General features: G+C 40.2%; 1 protein-coding gene across 1 annotated transcript in view; it reads left to right on the plus strand.

Moving 5' to 3' along the window:
• The first annotated feature begins 19,341 nt into the window (after positions 1-19,341).
• LOC128735782 (uncharacterized) overlaps positions 19,342-25,332 on the plus strand; it is a 140,781-nt gene continuing 134,790 nt past the window's right edge. The window contains 1 exon segment of the mRNA XM_053830268.1: positions 19,342-19,519. Coding sequence (XP_053686243.1) covers positions 19,342-19,519 — 178 coding nt within the window.

The following is a 25,332-nucleotide window of genomic DNA, read 5'->3' on the forward strand; positions in this document are numbered from 1 at the left end:
AAAGTTGTTTGCGATAGGTGAGCGACCTGACTAAATACTAAATATTTCGGAGGTTGAAATCCCTCGGGGCGAAGTGGAATTTCATCTATAACACCATCCATCGGTACCGGGCGTCGGCGGCCACGTTCGGCGAGGACGCCAGCAGGCATCAAGGTAGTGAGGGAGCGGGTTTGTCGAAAAATGAACCGCTCGATCCGGAAGACCGCTGTTGACCTGGATGTGTTGATCGGGACTGCCCACACCACCATGGCGAAGGGCCCGGGATGCACGCCGTACAAGAAACGCAAGGTTCACGGCGTAACGAAGGCTTTAACGAAGAAGAGACTGGACAGAGCAAAACTGTTACTTTCGCGGCACGCTGATCAGGAGTTCGTGTTTTCTGATGAGAAACTCTTTATCTTGCAAAAGCCGCACAATGTCCAAAATGATCGGCTGTGGGCGCCGACGTTGGCTAGCATCCCCCCGTCCCACCTAAATATCCCGCGGTTCCAAAGTGCCGCGTCGGTGATTGTTTGGGGGGCCGTATACCAGCGTGGGAAGCTTCCACTGGTGTTTATCGAGAAAAACGTGAAAATCAACGATCGAGGTTCTGGAGAAGGTTGTGGTCCCCGGCAATTCATGACCTTTACAGCAAAGATCATTACGTCTTTCAACAGGACGGCGCACCGATCCACACGGCAAATATCGTCCAAGCGTGGTGTCGGGAGAATTCGACTGATTTTTTTGATAAGACTGTGGCCTCCCAGCTCCCCGGATCTTAATTCCCTGGACTTTTATGTATGGTCGTACATGCTGGCCAAGCAGAGCGTACATAAAGTGAGCACTATGGACCAATTTGAGCAGCTCATTTCGAAGGTCTGGGACGAGATGCCCATGGACCAGGTGCGTGCCGCGTGTTATTCTTTTGAGAAACGTCTCAAGCTCGTCATGAAGCACAAACACATTTTTAAAGTGTATTCGAACTTACTGAACACCCTGTAATTTTCATAACACTATGCCTCCCACTTGGCTCCGAGGTATGATGCTGGCCTCATAAGCCAGTTGTCGTATGTTCGAATCGGGACTGGGAGAGGCTGTTAGAGTCAATAGGATCGTATTCTTCGCGTAAAAAGCGACTTGAGTGTACTAATTAGTATGATTCTTTTGATTGCGAAAAGATGATTATTTTAGAGTTATATTATTTCACAAGAAGTAAAGAAAAAATGAAAGAACTGCATTTTTTATTGGCTGAGATTTTCGAAATGTTTTTTTCTCGTACTCCCATTTATCTATCAATAGTAATCCTTGTCATTTATAACCAATCTGAAAGCCATTCTAATGGCTGGTAAACAGCTTGGTAATGCGTACCATCGGTGCCTTGTGCACTGGACATAAAATAGACCCCACAGTGGTTCACAGCCTCTTACCTTGCAACTCCTACCCCTACCTCCTCGTGGTACCAGCCGGGATACGAGCAACCTCGGTGGAGATCGGGTAACCAACTCCGGTGGAAACCAAGGTCGTATGCTAACAGGAGAGGAGGGCTCCTTCGGGCTACGTTGGCCCTCCGGCGATACTGTGGGGTTGGTTGCGGGCTTTGCAAGCTTGAACCACAAAAAAAAAACCAAAGCAATGGACTCCGTAAGTAATAATAATAACTCTAATCGGAACAATCGGCAAAGACCCATGCGACGAAAACGGACTAACGATTGGAAATTAGGAACATGGAACTGTCGGTCTCTAAATTTCCTCGGAAGTACTCACGTGCTTTCTACAGAAGTGAAGAGTCACAAGTTCGACATCGTAGCGCTGCAGGAGGTATGCTGGAAAAGAACGACGGTACGTACGTATAGAGATGGTCATACCATCTAGCAGAGCTGCGGCAATACACACGAGCTGGGCACAGCTTTTATACTGATGGGCGAGAGGCAGAAGCGGGTGATCGGGTGGTGGCCGATCAACCGCCGAATGTGCAGATTAAGAATCAAGGCCGATTCTTCAATATAAGCATAATTAACGTGCACAGTCCTCACCTCGGAAGTACCGATGATGACAAAGACGAATTCTACGCGGAGCGTAAATACGACCGCTGCCCAAGACATGATGTCAAAATTATCATCGGGGACTGCAATGCTCAGGTTGGTCAGGAGGAGGCATTCAAACCGGTGATTGGACGGTTCAGCGCCCACCCGCAAACGAACGAAAACGGCCCAAGAGTTGTCGATTTCGCTGCCTCCAAGAACATGGCCATACGTAGTACCTTCTTCCAGCATAACCTCTACCATCGGTACACCTGGAGATCACCCACCCAGACAGAATTACAAATCGACCACGTTCTGATAGATGGTCGGTACTTTTCAGACATTATCGACGTTAGAACCTATCCGGGCGCTAACATTGATTCGGATCACTACCTAGTGGTGGTAAGGATACGTCAAAAACTATCTGTTGTGTACAAAATAAGGAGTGCGAAGAACTCGAACAGCTGTACCGCTTTCACGACACACGGAAGTTCTATCAGAGACTCAACGGATCTCGCAAAGGCTTCGTGCCGCGGGCCGAAATGTGCAGAGATAAAGAAGGAGGTATCTTGACTGCCGACCGTGCGGTGATCGAAAGTTGGAAGCAGCACTACGATGAACACCTGAATAGCGTGCAGGCGGAAGACCATGATAGCGGAGGAAGTGACCACATTGGTGCAGCAAGCGACGAAGATGTGCCACCCCCATGGATAAGGGAAGTTAAAGAAGCCATCCAGCGACTGAAGAACAATAAAGCAGCGGGAAAGGATGGGGAACTTATTAAAATGGGCCCGGACAAGTTGGCCGGCCGTCTGCCGGAGGAGTGGAAAGACGCGGTTATCTGCCCTATCTACAAGAAAAGTGATAAGCTGGATTGTGAGAACTACCGAGCCATCACTATCCTGAATGCCGCCTACAAAATGCTGTCCCAAGTTATCTTTTATCGACTATCGCCAATAGCCAATAGATTTGTGGGAAGTTACCAGGCCGACTTCAAGGAGGATCGGTCTACAACGGACCAAATCACCCTGCGGCAGATCCTCCAGAAGTGCCACGAATTCCGAGTCCCCACGCACCACCTGTTCATCGATTTCAAAGCCGCATATGATAGCGTAAACCGACAAGAGCTATGGAAAATTTTGGACGAAAACGGCTTTCCGGGTAAGCTTACTAGACTTATCATGGCTACGATGGATGGGATCCAATGCTGTGTGAGAATCTCGGGTGGATTGTCGGACCCATTCGAATCTCGCAGGGGACTTCGACAAGAAGATGGTCTTTCCTGCCTGCTATTCAACATTGCGCTTGAAGGTGTTATAAGGCGAGCAGCGATCGAAATGCGGGACACGATTTTCAATAAATCCAGTCAATTTATCTGCTTTGCTGACGACGTGGATGCTGTCGGCAGAACATTTGAGGCGGTGGAAGATCAGAACACCAGACTGAAACGCGAAGCAGAGAAGATTGGATTGAAGATAAATACGTCTAAAACGAAGTATATGCTTGCGGGCGGAACCGAGCGCGATAGGGCTCGCTTGGGCAGTACCGTGGTAATCGACGGGGATGAGTTCGAGGTAGTCGACGAGTTCGTATACCTTGGCTCACTGGCAACAGAGGACAACAATACCAGCTGTGAGATTAAAAGACGTATTATCAGCGGAAGTCGGGCCTACTACGGACTCCACAAACACTTGCGGTCGAACAATTTGAGCCCCCGTACAAAGTGCACACTGTACAAAACGCTAATTTGACCGGTTGTCCTCTACGGGCACGAAACGTGGACACTGCTAGAAGAGGACCTACGAGCACTCGGAGTTTTCGAACGGCGGGTGCTAAGAACCATCTTTGGCGGAGTGCAAGAGAACGGTGTATGGAGGCGAAGAATGAACCACGAGCTCGCGCGTCTCTACGGCGAACCAAGTATTCAGAAAGTGGTTAAAGCTGGACGGATACGTTGGGCAGGACATGTGGCTAGAATGCCGGACAACTATCCTGCAAAAACGGTTTTCGCATCAAATCCGGTAGGAACAAGACGAAGAGGGGCACAGCGAGCGAGGTGGCAAGACCAGGTGGAGCGAGATCTGGCGAGCACTGGGTGCCCGCGGAACTGGAGATCAGTTGCCATGGACCGAAACAGATGGAGAAATTATACTGCGCAGGCCTTGTCATAAGACGTTAGGCCAATTAAGTAAGTAAGTAAGAAAGCCATTCTAAGGCCGGGCGGTTACTGTCCAATGGAAGATCTTATACAGCAACTAATCAGCCTTTTCTTTGTTCAAGTGCCCAAAAAAGATTGACTGTACTATTTTAAGCCATCTAAACCAATTAAAACATTTATGAACCAATTCAACAAAAAGCTGACTTTACGCACCACATTATCGAATGTTTCAGTTGAAAATCTGGAAATTAAATATTCAAGTTGCTCTTTTAAGCTATGCCGTACCATAAACCCACCATTACTGGGCCACTTACCCTAATGCACGGCAGATGGCACTCCAGATACGTCTCACAAGTGGTATTTTTTTCAGTTATGCAATCAGAATGCATAACAATGGTGTGGCGGATTTTATTTCACTCCGTTTATAGCTTTGAGTGCATTGGCCCAGGATAGGATAGAGCGTGCTACTAATAAATTATATTTGGCTCACTCCGCTCTGGTACTCATAGAGTGGCTCTTCATATTTTACAGTTTCCTGCATTACGCATTTAGTGCACATGGGTAAGGCGAGCAATGTATAATTTCAAATCCCTAATGAAACGGTAAAGTGAACCGTGAGTTACAGTTTGCAGCGCTGCGCTGCTCTTATCATCTGCCCGTTGATGGCTGTCGTTCAGCTAATGCTCGCGCAGAGTATCGTCACTAAATGAAGCAATAAAAAACATCGCTTCGCGGAGTTACGATCATGCATTAAAATCGCGAATAAAAGTGAGCAATTTCTGTACATCTTACATGCGTTTCTTTTGAGGGTTGCCGACGAAGCATACACTAGCCAGCAAGAGTTTTGCATGATTAAAATTATAATGTGTGGATGGTGCGAGGCTGTTAGAGTCAATAGGATTGTAGCAATTGGCCCTGCAATTGTCCTGTACTCTAACAGCTGGCTGCGAAGTCTGTCGTATAAAAACAGAAAGCGAGCGATAAGTGTGCAAGCCATCACGTTGTCGAATTTGAATAATTATTAGTCACTTATCAAGAGACCTATTATTTATTAATTTATTGTATCAAGATTTTTGATTTTTTTTTTCAAAGCGTGCTTTTCATATAAGAGTCTATGACAAGCACACACAAGCAAGCAAGCACAAAAAAAAATAAAACATTTTAATGCTGTAAAATATTTTTTCGGATTTTGTAGATCATTGTAATCATTAACTCGGTCACACAGTAAAATTAATAGTAACATCATCTCTTTTCCATTATTTGGAATGGAAATGATCTCCATTTTCATTGAACTTTTAGCTCAAATTAATCCCTGATCTGAATGCCAGCTGCCGTAATCTGCATCAGCAGTAGTTAATTTATTTCATGAAAGTAAGCATTCGCGTTCCGCTGGTAAATCAAAGGTAAATCCAAACCATGTGTTGGAATCAAACCAAATGCAGTTTTTCGCTCTCTGCTGAAGCTATCAAATTCAAATAACAATGAACCCTGAAGTACTTTTACCGTTGGGTGGATCTCAGATTTAAACTGTAACTTAATAACAAGTAGACGTGGACTTTCGATTGGTAACTTTGTTACGAATTAGAATTTTTCTTGCTGGAAATCGATCATTTATCTATAGAACTGAACACAAAACATGATATTCATGCACCACCCTGTTCTAGGGATGAATTCTCGCCAACCGAGCGCGCTACTTCCCTACAGCGCGACAGCCACTATTGTTCTATACAGCATAATTCCTTAATCTCCACGCAAAACATCATTCGCCCATCTAAAATTTCTTTCGTTGGTTACAGGTTGGTTGTGGATCTGTCAAGTAGGTACTGCTGGAATGGAAAGCTGACGGTTTTGCGGAATTGTGACTGCAGAATGGTACCACTCATATGCGAATCATCATGCAGTCTACATGGTTGCCAGTGTAGCAAATTGAAAAAGTTTAAATTCATATCGTGATTTAAGGAGTCATAAACGACGAATTCGTTTTAAAAGTCGATATTTTTTAATTTTTGACTTTGATTTTATATCTGATCCGACTACGGCAAGTGGGCAAAAAATAATCATGCACTAGGCGTTTCGGTATCCAGTTGAACAAACTCGGCGGAATACATGCCGTTTCTAAAAAAGTACTTTTTTCTCAGAAACTATACAAAGTATTTGACGTTCGGAATAGTGTTTTATAACTTTTGGGCTTTGGACGCAAAAAGCTTAAAATGTATTTAAACTGGAGTTAACTGTTCTTAACTAGAACTGGAACATACAGAAAGCAACTCAGCAACACTTTTCCTATCAAACAGAAACCCTTTTTATCCACTGTTTTTACTTTTCTGTGACATTCTGGTAATGCAGCCGATGGGGCAACTAAGTTAATAATTTTGCTTTTCAATTCAAAACGATGGAGAGAGAATAAAAATAGAAATTTTATATGTTGTATTTTACTTTTTACCTTTATCTTTATAAAAAGTTCAAGTTCTCTTATTCAGGATTATGAGCGTTTATTAAATGCCCTTTACTTAATTATTTATTCTTTTTTTAATTGGTGCTTAGAGGATTAACAATTTTATTCGTATTAATTTTCTGAGATGGTAATAGTATGGGAATATTTTAAAATAATTTAATATTTTTTGAAACGAAGGTTCTACAAGTGATGGAGGGACGGTAGGGGAACGTAATGAAAAATTTTTGGTAACGGAGGGGAAAGAGTGGAAAGGAAGGGGGGAAGGGTAATAGGTAGCTACGCTTCACAAGTTGTCATTGTGACTCCTACCTTTTGTCCAATGCTGCAAGGTGCATGAATCGAACCAAGCTATAATCAGAGATTATAACCAGATTGGAACCCACAACAACCGCCAGGGCGTGCGGCTCGCTGATACCCGTGTACCTTTGAACCATAGAGGCGCTGGACAATAGGAGACTGCGCAACCCCCCTTATTAATGTAGCGACGTATCTGGTTTTGGTTATTTTTAGACACAAATTATGCCTCTTCCTCCTACTACTGTAGAAACCACCGACCGTGAAGTTTGAATCTAACTTGTTTTTACTTTCAGGACGACGACACTTTGCAGGCTCTAACGACTTGCAAGGTACTGCCCGTGGCGCTGTTCGTCCCTCAGCGTGTTAGCCGCGATTCTCAGCGCGGGTTTTCGAAGAAAGACTTCGTTCCTATGAAATTGACCAAACTCATGTTTTTAGTCTTTGATCTTGAAATGCGGTCAGGTATTAATTTTAATATTTTTTGAATCAGCGAGCAACACACCCTGGCGTGTGTTGTGGGTTCAAATCCGATTATAACCTCTGATTATAGCTTGGTTCGATCCATGCACCTCCCAGCATTGGACAAAAGGTAGGAGTCATAACGACAACTTGTTAAGCGTAGTTACCTATTCTCCCCCCCCCCCCTTTCCTTTCCACTCTTTCCCCTCCGTTCCCAAAAAATTTCATTTCTTTCTCCTACCGTCCCTTCCTCAATTGTAGAACTATCTATTCAAAAAATGTTAATAATAATGACTGACCGCATTTCGAGGTCAAAGATTAAAAACACGAGTTTGGTCAATTAAAATAATTTATTTTTGGTAGTAGATAGTGCTACCACCGCACAGTGGGCAAAAACGGGCTCGTAATTCCAAGAATTAGAAGCCGCTGGTTTGGAATCTTACAAGATACCTATTCTTATGTAAAAAATGCAGGAAATCGATTAGTGATGGTTTCATCCTGCGCAAACTTCGGGAAGTGGTCCATTTGGCCCAATTTTCCCCAAAAACCATGTTGAAAGCTAATTCAACAGTAAAAAAAACTTATTTGCCGCCCGTGAAATGAACTCAAATAGCTTCTAAATGTTGTCAAAACATCAGAAGAATCAAATTCCATCCACTCCATACTGTGTGAAATGCAAATATAGTCCATTTTTCCCAATTCACCCCTAAATACATAGTAAAACCTAATTAGAGCGATTAAAACAAATTCAAAGACAGGGGAATAAATTCGAATAGTTCCAATTTACTCGAAAGACATCAGGAGAGTTGATTATCATCGATTTAGTACCGTGTTGAATTCACAATCGGTTCGTTTTGCCTGATTCTCTCCTAGATTTACAAAAACACGTTCATTTGCTATTGCGTAAAAAAATCGTAATTTTTCAACGATGGTGTTTCTGGAGAAGTTTATCAATAAAATACAGCGCATCTTTTTAAACTATCGAGATGACCTTATATTCATATATCAGGGTGATACAAACTTTAGTTTTTTTGAAAATGCCCAAAAAAAATTTTTACTTCAGAAAAATTACAGAACAAATTAAAATGAGCAACTTTGTTGAATATAGTAATTATGTATCTTTTGTAAGTTGCGAGATATAATGATTTATGAAAAAAGTACACTTAAAAATAAATTCTTCACAATAACTCCGCATCCAATTGATTTTTTGTTTTCAACTGTTCTTCAGAGTTATTCACTATGATAAAATAAACATTTTTTGAAGACTGTTTTTACCTTTGAATTAGTTTTAATCGCTTTAACCCTTCTAAGGTCCACATCATTTTTGGCACCGCAAAATTCACTAAAATGATCGTAACTTTTTTATCTTTCAATATTTTTTGACCAAAAATTGGGGGATTTCCCGAAAATATTTTCTGTTTTCATAATATCTATTGACAATGACCATATGTCTTACGGCCCCGGAGTTATTCCGGAGTTCCCTAGAGGACCGCGACATGGCTTTTTTAGATAAAGTTGCCAAATAGTTGAAATTTGTTTGAAATCTGTTGATTTTTGTAACCATATCATCGACTATGGACATCTCAGTTACTTTGCCGCAGTTGCGAGCCATGGTGTGCACCATCCGCATCCGGGAGGACACTTTGAATCCGGAACCGGTTCCTATCAAGGGACATTTCAGCATCAGTAAAGTATGTCGTGTCGCATATCAAAAACCATCAGCATTCGACAAAATAGCGATTGGCAATCATCTCATGTCTTTCAGAGGTCAAATGGTCGAATCCAGGTCCCGGGGGATGAGATGATTGCCAACCGCTATCTTGTCGAATGCTGAAGGTTTTTGATATGCGACACGACATACTTTACTGATGCTGAAATGTTCCTTGATAGGAACCGGTTCCGGAGTCAAAGTGTCCCCCCGGATCCGGATGGTGCGTACCATGGCTCGTAACTGCGGCAAAGTAACTGATACAGCCACAGTCGATGATACGGTTCAAAAAATCAACAGATTTCAAGCAAATTTTAACTATTTGGCAACTTTATCTAAAAAAGCCATGTCACGGTCCCCCAAGAAACTCCGGAATAACTCCGGGGCCGTAAGACATATGGCCATTATCTATAGATATTATGAAAATAGAAAAGATTTTCGGGAATTCCTCCAAATTTGGTAAAAAAATATTGAGAGATAAAAAAGTTACGACCATTTTGCGCTGCCAAAAATGATGTACACCTTAAAGGGGTTAATTAGGTTATCTATGTATATGGAGATGAATTGGGCAAAATGGATTATTCATGCATTTCGCACAGTATGGAATGGATGGAATTTTACTCTTCTGATGTTTGGACAAAATGTATGTATTGTATGTATGTAATCATGTGTTTCTTGGCAAACATTGCAAGTTTCTGCATCCTTTCTTCCTCCAGAACATCGAACTTGTGTTGGGTGGTGAAGTACAGTAGCCTCGGAAGCTGCCGAAAGTCCGCCTTGACGTAAGTCTCTTCATTCACGATGAGAGATTTCAGAATTTTCCAGGTGTTTGCGCAAAATAAATTCGCGACATTGCTTTTCGAGTGACGTTATTTTGTCCAGTTTGCGAAAAACTGACCGCGATAAAAATACACTGTAAACAATACACTCTAAACTACTCTACACTCATAACTACCAAATTTTCAAGAGAAAATACCCAATGGGTAATTTTCTACAGCGTTTCTTCCGTGATGCAATTTGATGTGGGCCACCCTTTATAACCGGATTCGAACTCACTTATCCTCCAGAGCCCTGTGGATTGCAGATATTTTTAACCACAGCGGACTGGATCAAAAGGAGACTCCACAACCCTTTTATGCAGCTTGCTTAACCTTCCTAGTGCATTGGGGTCGTTTTCGACCCATCGGCATACTTACAAAGCTTGATACTCAGTAACGGTACGAGCTAGAGACTTGAAATTTTCTGACTTTTCCTAACTTTGAAAAATTAGCATTGTGGGGAAATTTCAGCTTTCAGCGACATCTAGAAGAGCCACAGCAAAAAAAGTTACATATTATGCATTAAGGGTCGAAAACGACCCAAGTTTTGAAATTGCTCTCATTCATCCATTTTCAATCCGAATTTCGTTTTCTTTACCTCGTTTGAAAGATATGGTCAAAACCTGGCACCCAAGGTATGTTGGGGAATATTTGTTGACTGATGGCCACTTCTGCGTCGGTTCCGGAACACCCACTACCAGGTCCCGAGGAACATTTTTATATTTTGAGATAATTCATTTTGCGGCACATCAAATCACATTGGCTTGATAAAATAAGACTAGTGGAAGTACAATGGGGACATTTTGGACCCGAATGGCCACTTCCCCATCGGTTACGGAACATCCGGTACCTGGTTTTTGAGGCCATTTTCGAATTTTAGGATGATTTCTATTGCGGCACGTCAAATTTCATCTCATTGATAACGTAAGACTATTGAAAGTATAATAAACACATGTTGAAGGCAAATGGCCACATCAGCATCGGTCCTGGAACATCCGGTACCCGGTTTTTGGGGACATTTTTGTGTTTTAGGATAACTCATAATGCGACATATCAAATCACATCGGCTTGATAAATTAAGACTGATGGAAGTAAAACAATGTCATTTAGAAGCCAAATGGCCACTTTACCATCGGTACTGGGTCATCCGGTACCAGTTTCGGACATTTTTGGCTTTGAGATAATTCACCATGCGGCACCTCAAATCACATCGCGTTGATAAAATAACAACAATGGAAGTATAATGGGGCGTCAGTCGCATATAATCCGGTACCCGGTATTTATAATGAACCGTAAAACGGGGTAACTCGGGGCAGATGAATTACCCTGTAATCCAAAAATGTCCCCAAAACCCGGATACCGGATAGTCCGGAACCGATGGTGAAATGGTAATTTTGGCTCCAAATTTTTTCCATTGTACTTCCATTAGTGTTATTTCATCAAGCCAATGTGATTTGATGTGGCGCATGATGAATTATCCTATCCAAAAATGTTCTCATAAACCGTGCACCCGATGTTCCGGACCCGATGATGAAATGGCCGCTTGGGTCCAAAATGTTCCCATTGCACTTCCATTAATCTTATTTTATCAAGCCAATGTGATTTGATGTGCCGCAAAATGAATTATCTCAAAATATAAAAATGTTCCCCGGGACCTGGTAGTGGGTGTTCCGGAACCGACGCAGAAGTGGCCATCAGTCAACAAATATTCCCCAACATACCTTGGGTGCTAGTTTTTGGCCATAGCTTTCAAACGAGGTAAAGAAAACGAAATTCGGATTGAAAATGGATGAATGAGAGCAATTTCAAAACTTGGGTCGTTTTCGACCCTTAATGCATAATATGTAACTTTTTCTAATGCATTAGGAAGGTTAACGGGAAACTAGCAGTCATTGAGTTTTCATCGGAGAGCCCAATTACGGAAAGGAGTTTTTAAGCCCAAAAGTGAGGTTCTGTCCATAGAAATGTATTTACTGCATTTTTCTTGCCAATCTGAGCACAGCAAATATATTATCATGAACAAAATTTTTATTACAAACAAAAAAACTGCTTATGAAACTTCAATAACAACAACAACAACAACAGCTACTACTACTACTACTACTACTACTACTACTACTACTACTACTACTACTACTACTACTACTACTACTACTACTACTACTACTACTACTACTACTACTACTACTACTACTACTACTACTACTACTACTACTACTACTACTACTACTACTACTACTACTACTACTACTACTACTACTACTACTACTACTACTACTACTACTACTACTACTACTACTACTACTACTACTACTACTACTACTACTACTACTACTACTACTACTACTACTACTACTACTACTACTACTACTACTACTACTACTACTACTACTACTACTACTACTACTACTACTACTACTACTACTACTACTACTACTACTACTACTACTACTACTACTACTACTACTACTACTACTACTACTACTACTACTACTACTACTACTACTACTACTACTACTACTACTACTACTACTACTACTACTACTACTACTACTACTACTACTACTACTACTACTACTACTACTACTACTACTACTACTACTACTACTACTACTACTACTACTACTACTACTACTACTACTACTACTACTACTACTACTACTACTACTACTACTACTACTACTACTACTACTACTACTACTACTACTACTACTACTACTACTACTACTACTACTACTACTACTACTTCACACCTTGTTGACCCCTTTTGTTTGAATACTACCAACACCTTTGTTTTATGTATTGTAAGATGTAATAGATACACTTCCTCGTAGGTATATTAAGCTGGACGCATTGCAATGGCTTTTCTGTGAAGCAAAGAGTTTATTTTTTGACAATGGTGTTTCTATAAAAACATTTTAATGGAATGCAGGGTCGATACTTGTGTGATCGAATTGAAAGGGGAAGTGATTTGCATACGTACAGCACTAGAAAAGCGCAAGTTTCGTGAACACCACCAAAAAACACAAAGAATATATACGTTATTATTTTCTATGCAAAAGTCATTGTAATTTCTTTTTTCTTGTTTACTGAGGTACATGCTTCAATTAATACTTCCGGAGTGATTCGCGATTTGGGCTCAACTGGCAAATTGTAAACAAATCGTTTTATTACACCAGCCTTAAAAAGACTGATAATATCCTTGGCTAGAATCCTTTCTTCTGTTTTAATCGTTAAAATGATTTAAACCAAGTTTTTAGTGATGGGCGATAGAAGTGTTTAATCAAAACAAAATACAATTTGGCTAAAGTGCAATTGTTATGAAGTAACAGGCTTTTTTGCAAATCGTTTTGTAAACAGGCGACAGTAAAGAGCGAAACGCCGTTGTTTTCAAAACACAGGCGCATTGTAAACAGGCGAAACTAAATAAAAAATCAAAACAAGGCGAAACAGGGATGGGCGAATCTCATTGTTAAAATGCTTTGAGGCTCATTCCAAGAGGTTCAACTATAAAACTTAGATTTTGAGCTTAAATGCACAAATTTTATGCAGTATTGTTGTGAAATTATAAGATTGATTTATTCTACACCAATTAATGTCTTTGAACTTGATTTTTGTAACTTTTATTTAAATTAAGACTTGAAAATGTACTGGAAAATTATCACAGTGATATTTCTCATTGTTTACACTTTGCTAAAATCGGCATTTTAGCAAATGCTTTAATTTTAAATGGTATAGCCTAACAATCAATACCCCTAAGAATTTGTTTTACATAATGAACGTAATTGTTTTATTTATAATGCTACGCTGACGAAAATACGCATTAATAATGAATAGTAGCGCAACTATTGGTATTACCACAACTATTGGATCAACTACCCTACTCTATAGAATATATTTTATATATAAGAGGTTCTAGTGTGCAAAAACTGCCATATTTTCTGATTTTAAAAATTGGCTCTAAAAGTACCTTAATTAAATTTTATATTAAGAAACTTCTAATCAAAGAAAGAAAGAAATTTTGTTTTGCACTATTCTGTCAATCTAAAGTAATAAATAATGTAGAAACTTTAATAAAGTCTTGAATACAGGATGAGATTAAACTTTTGTCTTTCGTTTATCTTGACAATTGGACGCACAATGTTTTATACCACTTCATAGATTATTTTCCACTGTCAATCAAAAAGTTAAAACATACATAGGCAATTAGTTTGCTTTCCTTATTTATTTTGGGGACTACAATTTAAAAGTCCGCATTTTGACGAACTTTGTTGGACAAAAAGGGTCTACTCTGCCGTACTGAAGTGAAAGACTAAAGTTCGGGAAAAGTGGTTTTTATATATTTTAATTATTTCAGGAGCATAATCATCATCAGTCACCATATATAACGAGAAAACCGTTCAAGTTTATCTGCTATGCCGAACTGAACTGCAACTGTTTTAAAAGTTATGCGAAATACCACGTGCACTCTAGAATGAAACGAATTTGCTTAACATGCATTCGATCACTGGCCTCCAGAAGAGAGGATTCGAGTTTAAGCTCATAGCAAAAACTATTTCAAACTTTTAATAGCCAACTATGCTATTTCTTCCGAATATTGAAACTCTAGTCACAACCTATTGGCAGAGCACAAACAAGATTGATAATTAAAAAAATCACTAGAAAGCACATAGCAGAAACAACGTCTGAACGTCTGAGTTGTTTGAATACTTTTCTCCAATTTTTGCACGGGTTGAACTCAACTAGACTACAAACTAGCGAAGCAATAAATAATTATTTTCCGCAAATCGATATAATGCGAGAGTTTGATTTAACTTCTTACCTATTTGGGATAAAAATATATTTTGACTTACATAAAAATATATTCTGCATCTAAAGATTAGCGCGTTCAGACTGCACAACTAAATATTCTTTGATCACTAGTAATAAATATCACTTTAAAATACTGACATAGTTCTACTCATAGTCGCACCTCACCCAATACTGTTCGTGTTGACCGTATTTTACCTTCATCTTTACCCACGAGCAGCAGCGGCGGACTCTGACAGTCGCTGTAGGCCGGTTGGCCTCGAGCTTTTGCAGAAAAACAGTCACCGTGTGGTGACTGCAACTGGCAGATTTGTCTGTTTTTACCTTCAATTTAGTGTACATTGTGCGTTTATTCTCAGACGGGCATCCGAGGCATCCAAACCAGCAGCAGCAGCAGCAGCCGGCCGACAGGCGGTGACGTTTCCAACAATGGTCCCATCCGCCGCAGCAAGATAGACAGCCTCGACCGCAACTGAGCGCGTTTAATGCGTCAAACTGCAGCCGAACGGACAGGAACTTTGCTAATAAAGATGAACAAAAGGTGTGATCAACGCAGTGTCTGGTGGTGGCGAAGTAATTCCACTAAAAGTTGCTACTGTAAGCTAAAAGTCCGATGATACTTGGGTATAGGTATAGGATTACAACACTTTTCGTTCGCCGCTCCGCTCACGAATATGCATGCTGTAAATATCCAAAGTTTTTCTTTATGTTTTCGGTGTCTGAGTTCGGAGTTGTGTATTTCGAGGATTACATAACAGTATGCTGCACGATGAATAAGGGATGCTTTGCGAAGCGAAAGCAAAAGAACTGCAGAAGAGTTACTCGGTTTGCTTCTAAAGCCCGGACTAGCACCACTTGATCCGTGACTGTTGGGGCTGGCCATTGTCTCGGACTATGTACAGTTTTGTATTAACGCTGCTTACAAACGTGACACTTTTGGAAAATAGAAACACCCAATTTGTCTGCCGTTTGCGAAGGCAGGTTTTTTCATTCTAAGCCGATGCTTGAAAATGACATTTTTAATTGTTACAGAAGACTTTTATTTATTTTATAAATTTCAACATTTAGTTACTATAATATTATCGCTATACAGCCCAGCATACTGTACTGTACTGAACTCAACAGGTCAAAGTCACAAACAATTTAACGCATGCTGTGAAACAAAATACCGAACAACGTAAAGGAAACAAAAATCGAAAGATTTATGTATCTGTGCCAAATGTTCACTCAATTGTAAAAGCTCGCCACCCCGCCTCGCCAGTTACGTTCCTTGTAAAATAAAGTAAGGCGCACGATATCGCGCGATCTGAATATCGTCAATCCACCCTCGAACAGTTTGTCTGACAGCTCGGTTTCAGCCATGAACAAATTTTAATGCAGCAAAAAATGCCATTAATTTCTCTTTATTATTTGGCGCAGCCTTAAATCCGCTGCAAATGTCAGTTCCATTTCCGTTTGTCGTGAATGGCCGCCGCACGAAGCTCGAAGCCATGCTTCATTCATCATATCCTTACATTTGATTGTTGATGGTCGTGAATGAAATGAAACTTTTCACAAATCTAGCTAGAATACGCGATTGAATCAGGTGCTGAGTGTCTGTGGCAAAATCAGATAAACTCTGAGAACAATAACTGCTGATTAACATCTGTATCTAGTGGTTTTCAATTAAACTATTTAATTATAAGGAATGCTTTCGCGTCCGGCTGTGTTTTAATGTGATGGTGATTATAGCGGCGAATGGTTGTTTTTGAATCGTAATGTGAGCAGGCGAGACTTTAACGTAGGATGTTGTCCAATTGTAATAACTGGCTTTTTACAACTGACTAAATAGGTTAACGCGTTGTGCCCTCAGAATGATCTAAATAAACTGGCTCAGTTGTGATTGTAGAAAATTTTGATTACAATAGGGTACGGAAGGGTATTTTCAGCCCATTAGGCGGCAGCTTGAACAATATTCAGGAATTACGTTGAAACTATATTCATTCGAGACAAGATTTTTATACCAGTTGTTAGAATAATATTTACTGAATATCGGCGTGTATTTTGGTGTTAATGAAACGCTACTGAATTTGAGTTATAGTCGCGAGAAATGATGAAGTCGCTGCGGCTAAATTGGGCCCATTTTCTATACCGGTGTCTGTGTTGTTTAAATCCGGCAGGCCGAAAAAGCCTGCACAGAGATTACTGCTTTTCAAAAACAGATCAAAAGAGAGACCGATGGATAATTTGTCGGTATTGCCTACATGTCGGCTCATTCAAGTTAACTAATTTTGCAGTGACAACAGCTTGCTGCTGGTGTATCATTGAATCGTTCATATACACTAGCACCAGAAGCAAGTTGTTGTCACTCAAATACTAGCTATGTCAACACGATAGAAGAGTTTCAGGCGCAACTGCCTCACATATTGGTAGTAGTGTAAATAGAGCACCATATGTTGAAATTAAAAGCAAAGTGCTGCAAATTGCTAGTGAATGAAAATTGATTTATATTTTCATATCAGAGGGGAATTTTTGTGTTCTTCCGTGATAAAAAGAAGTAAAATTGTTCTGTGACACCATATTCTCAGCTGTTTAGTTGCCAGAATAAGTAAACGTGATCATAATTGTGTGTTTTCCAAACCATCATCAACCGAGTGAAGTTAGTAAACCGAGAAAACGTCTCAATTAGTCGTTGTTTTGGAATCGAATCGACGCATCGCGAACACTTCGGATATTGTAAGGCTGTGCGAGATCTGGCGAAATTTCGTCTTTATCGAAATCGAACGAAACTGGACGAGATTAGACCATAGATTCAACTGTAGTTGAATGGTGATCTACTATAAAATCTAAGATGAATTTCGTACGATTTCGTTGATTTTCGATAAACACGAAATTTCGCGAAATCTCGCACAGCCTTAGGATATTGTAGTCTTTCTGCCGACCCAGTTCCTTAATCAATTTCTCGCCTGACTTGATTGTTTTGTATTTTGCTTTATCCAAATCGAATTTTATATTATTCCTTGTTTTGTATGAATATTTAGCATCCGCTTACATTTCCTCATACCTCAATAATTATATTGAGTGATTCCACGGAGTTTCGCAAATCGATTTTAATTTGTCATTTTTGATTTAGCTGAAACTTTGCATAGCTGTTATGTTTGAGAAAATACGTCATTTTATCATATCAGGTATTTAAAGATCTAGACTGCTGTTTTAAAAGGGCCTAACCAAAAATGGCGCTAATCCATTAAATAATTTATATTGGAAAAACGGTTCATTTGATCGAAATAGTGTCTTCAGCAGAGTTGTAGATGATAAATCGATGATACATATCGGGAGCGATATGTATTTTTTAGGCTGTTCAAAAATGCAACAAACCAACGTGGTGTATAGTGTACACACTTAAAGCGTTCGGTAAAATTTTACCGAACTCTGAACAGCCGAATGTTCGGTAAAAATTTCGATGGTGCCAATCGACGATTACGGATCGTTAGTAATGTTTGGCATCATAAAAAAAAATTTACCGAACGTTCGGCTGTTCTAAGTTCGGTAAATTTTACCGAACTCGGTACTTTTTTTTAAGTGTGTACCCTGTGGTGGTTGTAATGATAAAGTGTACATCGGTCAAACATCGCAGACACTGGAAAAACGTCTGCAACAGCACCAGAACTCAATCCGAACGAAATCATCGATGACCGGACTCACACAACATGCGGTAGAACCAAGGGAATGCTCCATTAACGAGAGCAGCGAGTACAACATCGAACAATGAAACTCGATGTTTTGCTTTTTTCTTTTTTTTCTCGCTATGTTACTGCCATTGAAATTTGACACTTTTGGAAGCGTTGACAGTTTTGGAAGCGCGATGATATCCTCTGTCAAATACATAGCGAGGGATAGCACAGCGCATCCCCTCGGGTAGAACACGGCCATGCTTTCAAATTCTCGGAGACTGTCATCTTAGAGAGAGAGCAACGAAGCTAAACGACTGAACACGGAAACACTACACATAAAACTACACGAGGGGAAAACAGTAAACTTGCAGCGGGACGCACTAAGCTTCTCCAATGTATACGACGGCGCCCTGAACAAACTAAGAAGATTCGAACAAAACAAAAGAGAACCGCACACGACGCGAACAGCGTCGTCATAGAAGAAACAGCGGACAACAAAAGTTTAGTGTTTCTTAATTGACTATAAATATTGTTTGTACGTAAGATTTGTATTTTGTTTAAACGTGTGTAATGAAAATTGTTTTATTTAAGAATCTGATGATGGCTGAGTAAAAACAGTAAGCCGAAACGTAGTTTAAAAAAATTATAAATTTGAATTTTCACCGAGAAACATCAACCCGAAAGCCACAACAAAGTTAAATACTATTTCGATCAAATAAACCATTTTTCCAATATAAAATAATTAATGGATTAGTACCATTTTTGGTTAGGCCCTTTTGAAAAAGCAGTCCCAGTATTCTCTCAGCCTTCGAAGTGGACGGATGCTTTTCATCGATAGTATCAGAAGTAATTGTTTAGTTATCGAAGAGTGTTGAGCGTGCATTTGCGTTTCGCAGGAGTTAAGCTCTTTTTGTTCCATACAACTCGGCATATCTCCAGTCCTAGAGCATAGTCTTAGCAAGTTTGACTTTCTTCGACAGACGTATGTCTGGAGAATCTGAGGATGACCCCTTGGAAGGATTACCCGATTTACCGGACAATGAAATCTGTGATGTGAACATAGAGGATAGGCAGTCTGGGAAAACTCAGAAGGATATGGAGACCACGGTGTCGGCCGCAGACGTCGAGTCTGCCGGCGACAAGGAAGGCAATCGTTCATCTCGTATCAGGATATACCCCGAGTCAGCCAGAGGACCATTCGTAGTGTATTTTCGCCCCATCAAGAAACCATTAAATGTGGTGCAAATTTCGAGAGATCTCACCCGCAGGTTTCCATCTGTAATGGAAATTAAAAAAGTGGAGTCCAACAAATTAAGGGTCACTGTTCGGGAAAGAAAGGATGCTAATGCCATTGTTAGCTTCCAATTGTTTCGTCTTGAATACAACGTATTTATACCGGCCCGTAAGGCCGAAATCGATGGGGTAATATCTGAATACGGCCTTGATTGTAAAGTATTATTATCACAGGGGGTAGGTAGATTCAAACACATGGTTTCAAAAGATGTTCCTATTCTCGAGTGCAAACGATTGTTCTCAGTATCGAAAATCGGTTGTGAGACGAAACTTACAAAAACACCTCAGATTAGAATTACATTCGCGGGAGAGGTTCTCCCAAACTTTGTTGAAGTTGAGAAAGTGTTGATTCCGGTACGATTGTTTTACCTTCGACCGATGTATTGTTCTAAATGCAAACATTTCGGACATACAAACAAATATTGCAATGGAAAAGTACGTTGTAGCAAATGTGGTGAGAATCACGAGGATGATAATTGTGTGAGTAATGAGACTTCGATGTGTATTCACTGCAATAACTCTCATTCTTCTCTTCGAGAATGCTCAGTTTATCAGGAAAAATTTAGGCAAGTTAAGAAATCAGTAACTAGTCAAGCGCGAAAGTCATATGCTGAGATGGTTCGTTCAACTTCAGAAAATGTGCTCTCACAAAACATGTTTGAAGGTTTAAACGATGCAGATGAAGATGAAAGCATAGAGATCATATTATTTGAATTTTCGAGTCACCGGTCACTTATGTGTGCAATTTCAAATTGATATTTTTCGGTGAATACGATAAAAAACCTTCCCTTTTCTTTACGTTTCGGCTTACTGATTTCCTATTCAGCCATCTTCAGAATATCAGCCTAATTATTTCATTTTAACGATTATCGGCTTTCCGTGCGCCAACCGCAAACGAGCTGCGTCGTCAATGGTGTTTGTCTCTTTTCAAACAGACAAACACCATTGACGACGCAGCTCGTTTGCGGTTGGCGCACGGAAAGCCGATAATCGTTAAAATGAAATAATTAGGCTGATATTCTGAAGATGGCTGAATAGGAAATTAGTAAGCCGAAACGTAAAGAAAAGGGAAGGTTTTTTTATCGTATTCACCGAAAAATATCAATTTTAAATTGCACACACAAGCATAGAGATCTCATCAACTCTGTTTCCCAAGTTAGGTGCTAAACGAAAGCGAGGTGCATTTTCTCCCCAGCTACCTAGAAAAAGAACAAACATCGACCTTAGTGATGATCCTGGTGAGGGACCATCTGAAGTTCAGTCCACGGACAGGGTTAGGTTCACGAACAAAGCTACTCCGCCTGGTTTTCAGCCAGCTAAACCTTTCACTGAAAAGGTTAAGAAAACGGCTGGCTCTCAAGAGACGAAAACTTGTCGCTCCGTAGCGGCTATTGTGTCGTTATCTGGTTTATGTAAACTAGTGTTGGATTTACTGCTAGTATCTGAAACAGTGAAAGAGCTGGTAACCAATCTGTTACCTCTTATCAAGACCCTCGCTTACCAATTGTTGGGAAAATGGCCCCTTCTTAGTGCTTTAGTCGATCTCGATGGCTAATGAAGTAAATACCAGTGATATCTCAATAGTGCAGAACTGTCGCAGTTTATTATCTAAAATGGAATCTCTACACAAAGCTTGAGTTCATTGACAATACTGTAGACCCCTGGTAAGAAAAATGGCTCTTCTTTAATCATTTATCAAATAAAAGATAAGATGAAGAGTCTTGACACTCGAAACTACAAGATCACATTGGTATGGATCCCGCCTCATTCCTGGCAATGAAGCTGCGGATCAACTCGCCAAAGCGGGATGCAGTAGCGAAAACATGATTAACATGAGTATTACAGCTTGGCACAAAATTTAGTATTACTCAGTCATAAACAAGGCCTCTAAGTATGCTTGATTCAGAAAATCTGATTTTAGCAGAAGCTTCATCATCATGGTTAACTGGCTGTTAACAAACCATTATGCACTAAACGCACATTTGTATAGAATTAAGGCAGTGAGCAGTAACGTTTGTCACTATAACCAAGGCTACCAAGATGCAGATTAAGTGATTTGGTTTTGCCATGAGTTTGTCGATTGTCGAAAAGAATTGCTAGAAAATATAGTCAATTTATATAGAGTCCCTAGAGTTTCTACCAGAGATATTTTAGCAGAAAAAACATGTGTGAAATCTACAAGTTTTCAAAAGAATTGATTTGCGAATTGCACAGGAAAGAAGCTGGATTGGTAACCGAAAGACTTAACAGGATTTATATGTGAACTAGTTCTCTTAGTATTTTTAGATTATCTTTAAGTAGCATTTAAGTATTCTCAGCTCTGAAATGTAAATTTACAATGGAGCCCAATAAAGATTGTTATTAAATAATAATAAAAAAAAAGCAGTCGACATCTTAAAAAATACCTGATATGATAAAATGACACCATTTTTTAAGGAGAACAGCTATGCAAAGTTTCCGCTAAATCAAAAATGATAAATGTGTTATTTTTTCGTCACTTGGCGTGGAATCCCTCTATTTTGAGTTATAATAGGGGAAGGCTGTTAATTTCTATATTTTGTCAATTATTTCGTTGTTGTTCGTCCTGTTTCAAGCTACTGTCTCCATTCAATTCGATATTGGGTCAATCGTCGTCAAATTCCCAGGAATCTCAGAAGCAGTGATGCCAGGATTTGGTGAAGAAGAATCCGTAGTTTTACCATCTGGTTTTATCACAGATGAAAGGGTTATAATTTTGCTTTAAACTAAGAAAGACGCAAAATTTAATCAAATTTATGGTTTAAATGAAAGATTAACCGAAATTTGAGCATCGTTTGAAGATTCGTTTGGTTGAAGTGTTTGTTATATTTTGCATAACAGCTTAAAAAATATCAAAATGTTTTGTTTTCTGATATACTAGATAAACCCAGCTTCATTCCGCCTAGATATATGATCATCTTTTATCGCCTGGGTACCGTTCTTGTTTGTACCTATTTGAAGAAAATTAATACTTTTTTTAATCAAATCAGTTTATGATGCATTTCAAATTTTCCCTACATTATTCAGGGACGCATACTCTCGAATTTCGTCACTCGTCTTTTGTCATTCACCTTTTGTTTTTGTTTTCCATATTTCAGCTTTCATTTTTCATCGTTTGGGTTTTTCGTCTTCTGTCTTTAATTTTTGGTCATCTTTTTGTTATTGGATACTCCGTCGCCTCTTGCTGTCGACTTCATTTAATTTTTTTGCTTATATTTTTAATTTGATTATAGCGACTTTAACAACTTGGGTCATTGGGGTCAGTCCCGCCGTAGTGGTTAGCATTCACTCATCTCACGCCGAGGACCCGGGTTCAAATCCCAACCCCGTAAAAGTCACGAATGACCCAAAACTGGTTAAAGTGACAACAATCTAAACAAAAAAAAACTTGGGTCATCCGCGACTTCTGCGGGGTTCGGATTTGAATCCGAGTCCTCGGCGTGAGAGGCGTGAATGCTAACCACCACACCGGGATTGGCCCCTCGATTTTTAGTTTTGTTGTCTTTTAACGTTTGCTAGTCGTTTTTCGTTTTTAAACATCTGGTTTTCTAGCATCTTTGCATCGTATTCTTCTCTCTTACAGCAATTCCTTGCTACTTTTTATCGTCTTTAGTGGCGTTTTTGGTTTGGTCCGGGCGTTGTCAGCTGTAATATTTTTTGACATTTCTAGTCACGGTTTTGCTGTCCTTTAATTGTCTCTTCATTGCGTTTACTGCATCCATTTACAGTCCATTCGTCGTTTTGTATTGTTTTTTTCTTGGCATTTATTATCGCTTTTTTGACGTTTTCGATGTCTTTCTGAGGTATATTCGCCATCTTTTGTGGTCTTTCGTCTTTTCTTCATTGTCTTTTCGCCTACTTGCCTTCACTTCTGCGGCATTATTCCGTCGTCTTTTCGCTATCTATTCACTGCTATTCACTGATTCCGTCGTCTTTTCTTTGTTTATTTACCGTCTTTTTGTTGTTTTTTCGTCAATCCGTCAACCGTTACTTTTTCGCCAGTTTTGCGGTCTGTTTGCTGCCTTTTCTCGTCGTCGCCTCTTTGTCGTCTCTATGGCGTACTGTTGTTGTCTTTTGATGATCTCTTTGCTACCTTTCTTTTGTAATTTCGTCGTTTTTTGACATCTGTTTTTATCATTTTTGGTCGCTTGTTCCCGGTGGCTCTTTGTCGTTTTTGTTGCTATTTTGGTGTCTTTTCGTTGATATTTTGCCGCCTACAGGCATGTTTTCGTCCGCCATGGCGAATGTTCCAGTAAACTGCCTAAATTTAAACTGGTAAATTTAAAATTCAATTAGCTGTCTTAGTTTTTTTTATCACCATCCGAAAAAAGTTCATTTTTTAATGCATACGTTATATAATGAAACATACTTCTGTCTCCTTTGAGGGCCCTCCTTTCATGTATTTGGTCTTCGATCCATTTATTTCCACTCAAATTCTTCTAGACTGCGCTTTCAGTCTGGTGTAGCTTGCCTTTGCCATCGCAATGCCCGCTCGTCGGATCACACGCTCAAGAGTGAACAGCATACAGGATAGGCCGCCTCCAAGTCTGCTTTATCGCGTCTCGAAGGGACTCGAGAGTGTTCTCGAGATCAGCACGAAAGACATCATTCGATCCAATGTAGCTCTGATCAGTCGCGTCAGTTTGAAACCCGTATTCGTCGATAATTTGCAATAGCTGGTCTCTGTGTCAACTGTACCGTATGCTGCTTTGGAGTCAATAAATATGTGGTGGTGTAAGATCTGTCGGATGGTGAAAGTTTGGTGCGCTGTGGCGCGAATTCCCATGAAACCCGCTTGGTAATTCCCTACGAGACCTTGTGCTATCGGTGACCTTATGCTAGCTGACGTAGTAGGATCAGGGAGAGTACTTTGTAGGCGGCGTTTGCCAGCGTTATGCCGCGAGTGTTGCACTAGTCAAGCCGAGCACCATTTTCGTAGTTAGGACAAACAACTCCTTCCATCCTCCTTCTTGCGGTAGGTTCTCCTCCTCTCACATCTTGGAAATAACCCACTGTAGAGCCGTTGCCAGCGTTTTTCGGTCATGTCTGTAGAGTTCTGCTGGTAAGCTGTTCTTACCAGCGACTTTGTTGCTCTTCAGGTGCTGGGACATTACTATCTTCCATTGGCACTCCTAGAATAACTTCCGTTCCGCCTCCTTCTGCAAGTCACTTCGCCATTAAGGTGTGTAAGAACTGCTTCCACTAGTCAGCCATCTAGCGCTCGTTTGTGATTAGATTTCATACCTCGTCCATACACATGTCAGGTTTCGGAGTATAACCTTTACGAGTTTGGTTCGGCTTCTCGTAAAACATGCGTTGCGTGTGTCATTAACTCAGAATAGTTGTTCTAATTCTTCACGATCACTGTCCTCCTTTTGGCGCTTTGTAGTCCTCAGGATCATGGTCAACTGGTTCCTTGGTCGTCGGTGTTTGGCCAAGTTCTCCCTAGTGGCATTACTCAGATAATTTTTCCAAGCAATATTTTTTCTCTCCACAGCTTGTTGGCATTCCCCATCAAACCAATCATTTTGTATACTCCGGAGCTCCTCACCTTGTACCGTGGTACTAGCTCTCCGATGGCCTCGAGTATATTTGTGATGTTAGAACGTATATTTGTGATGTTAGAGAAGAACCAGCCATCTTTGTGGACGTGATCAATCTGGT

The sequence above is a fragment of the Sabethes cyaneus genome, chromosome 2 (genome assembly GCF_943734655.1).
Source record: "Sabethes cyaneus chromosome 2, idSabCyanKW18_F2, whole genome shotgun sequence".
NCBI classification, from domain to species: Eukaryota; Metazoa; Arthropoda; class Insecta; order Diptera; family Culicidae; genus Sabethes; species Sabethes cyaneus.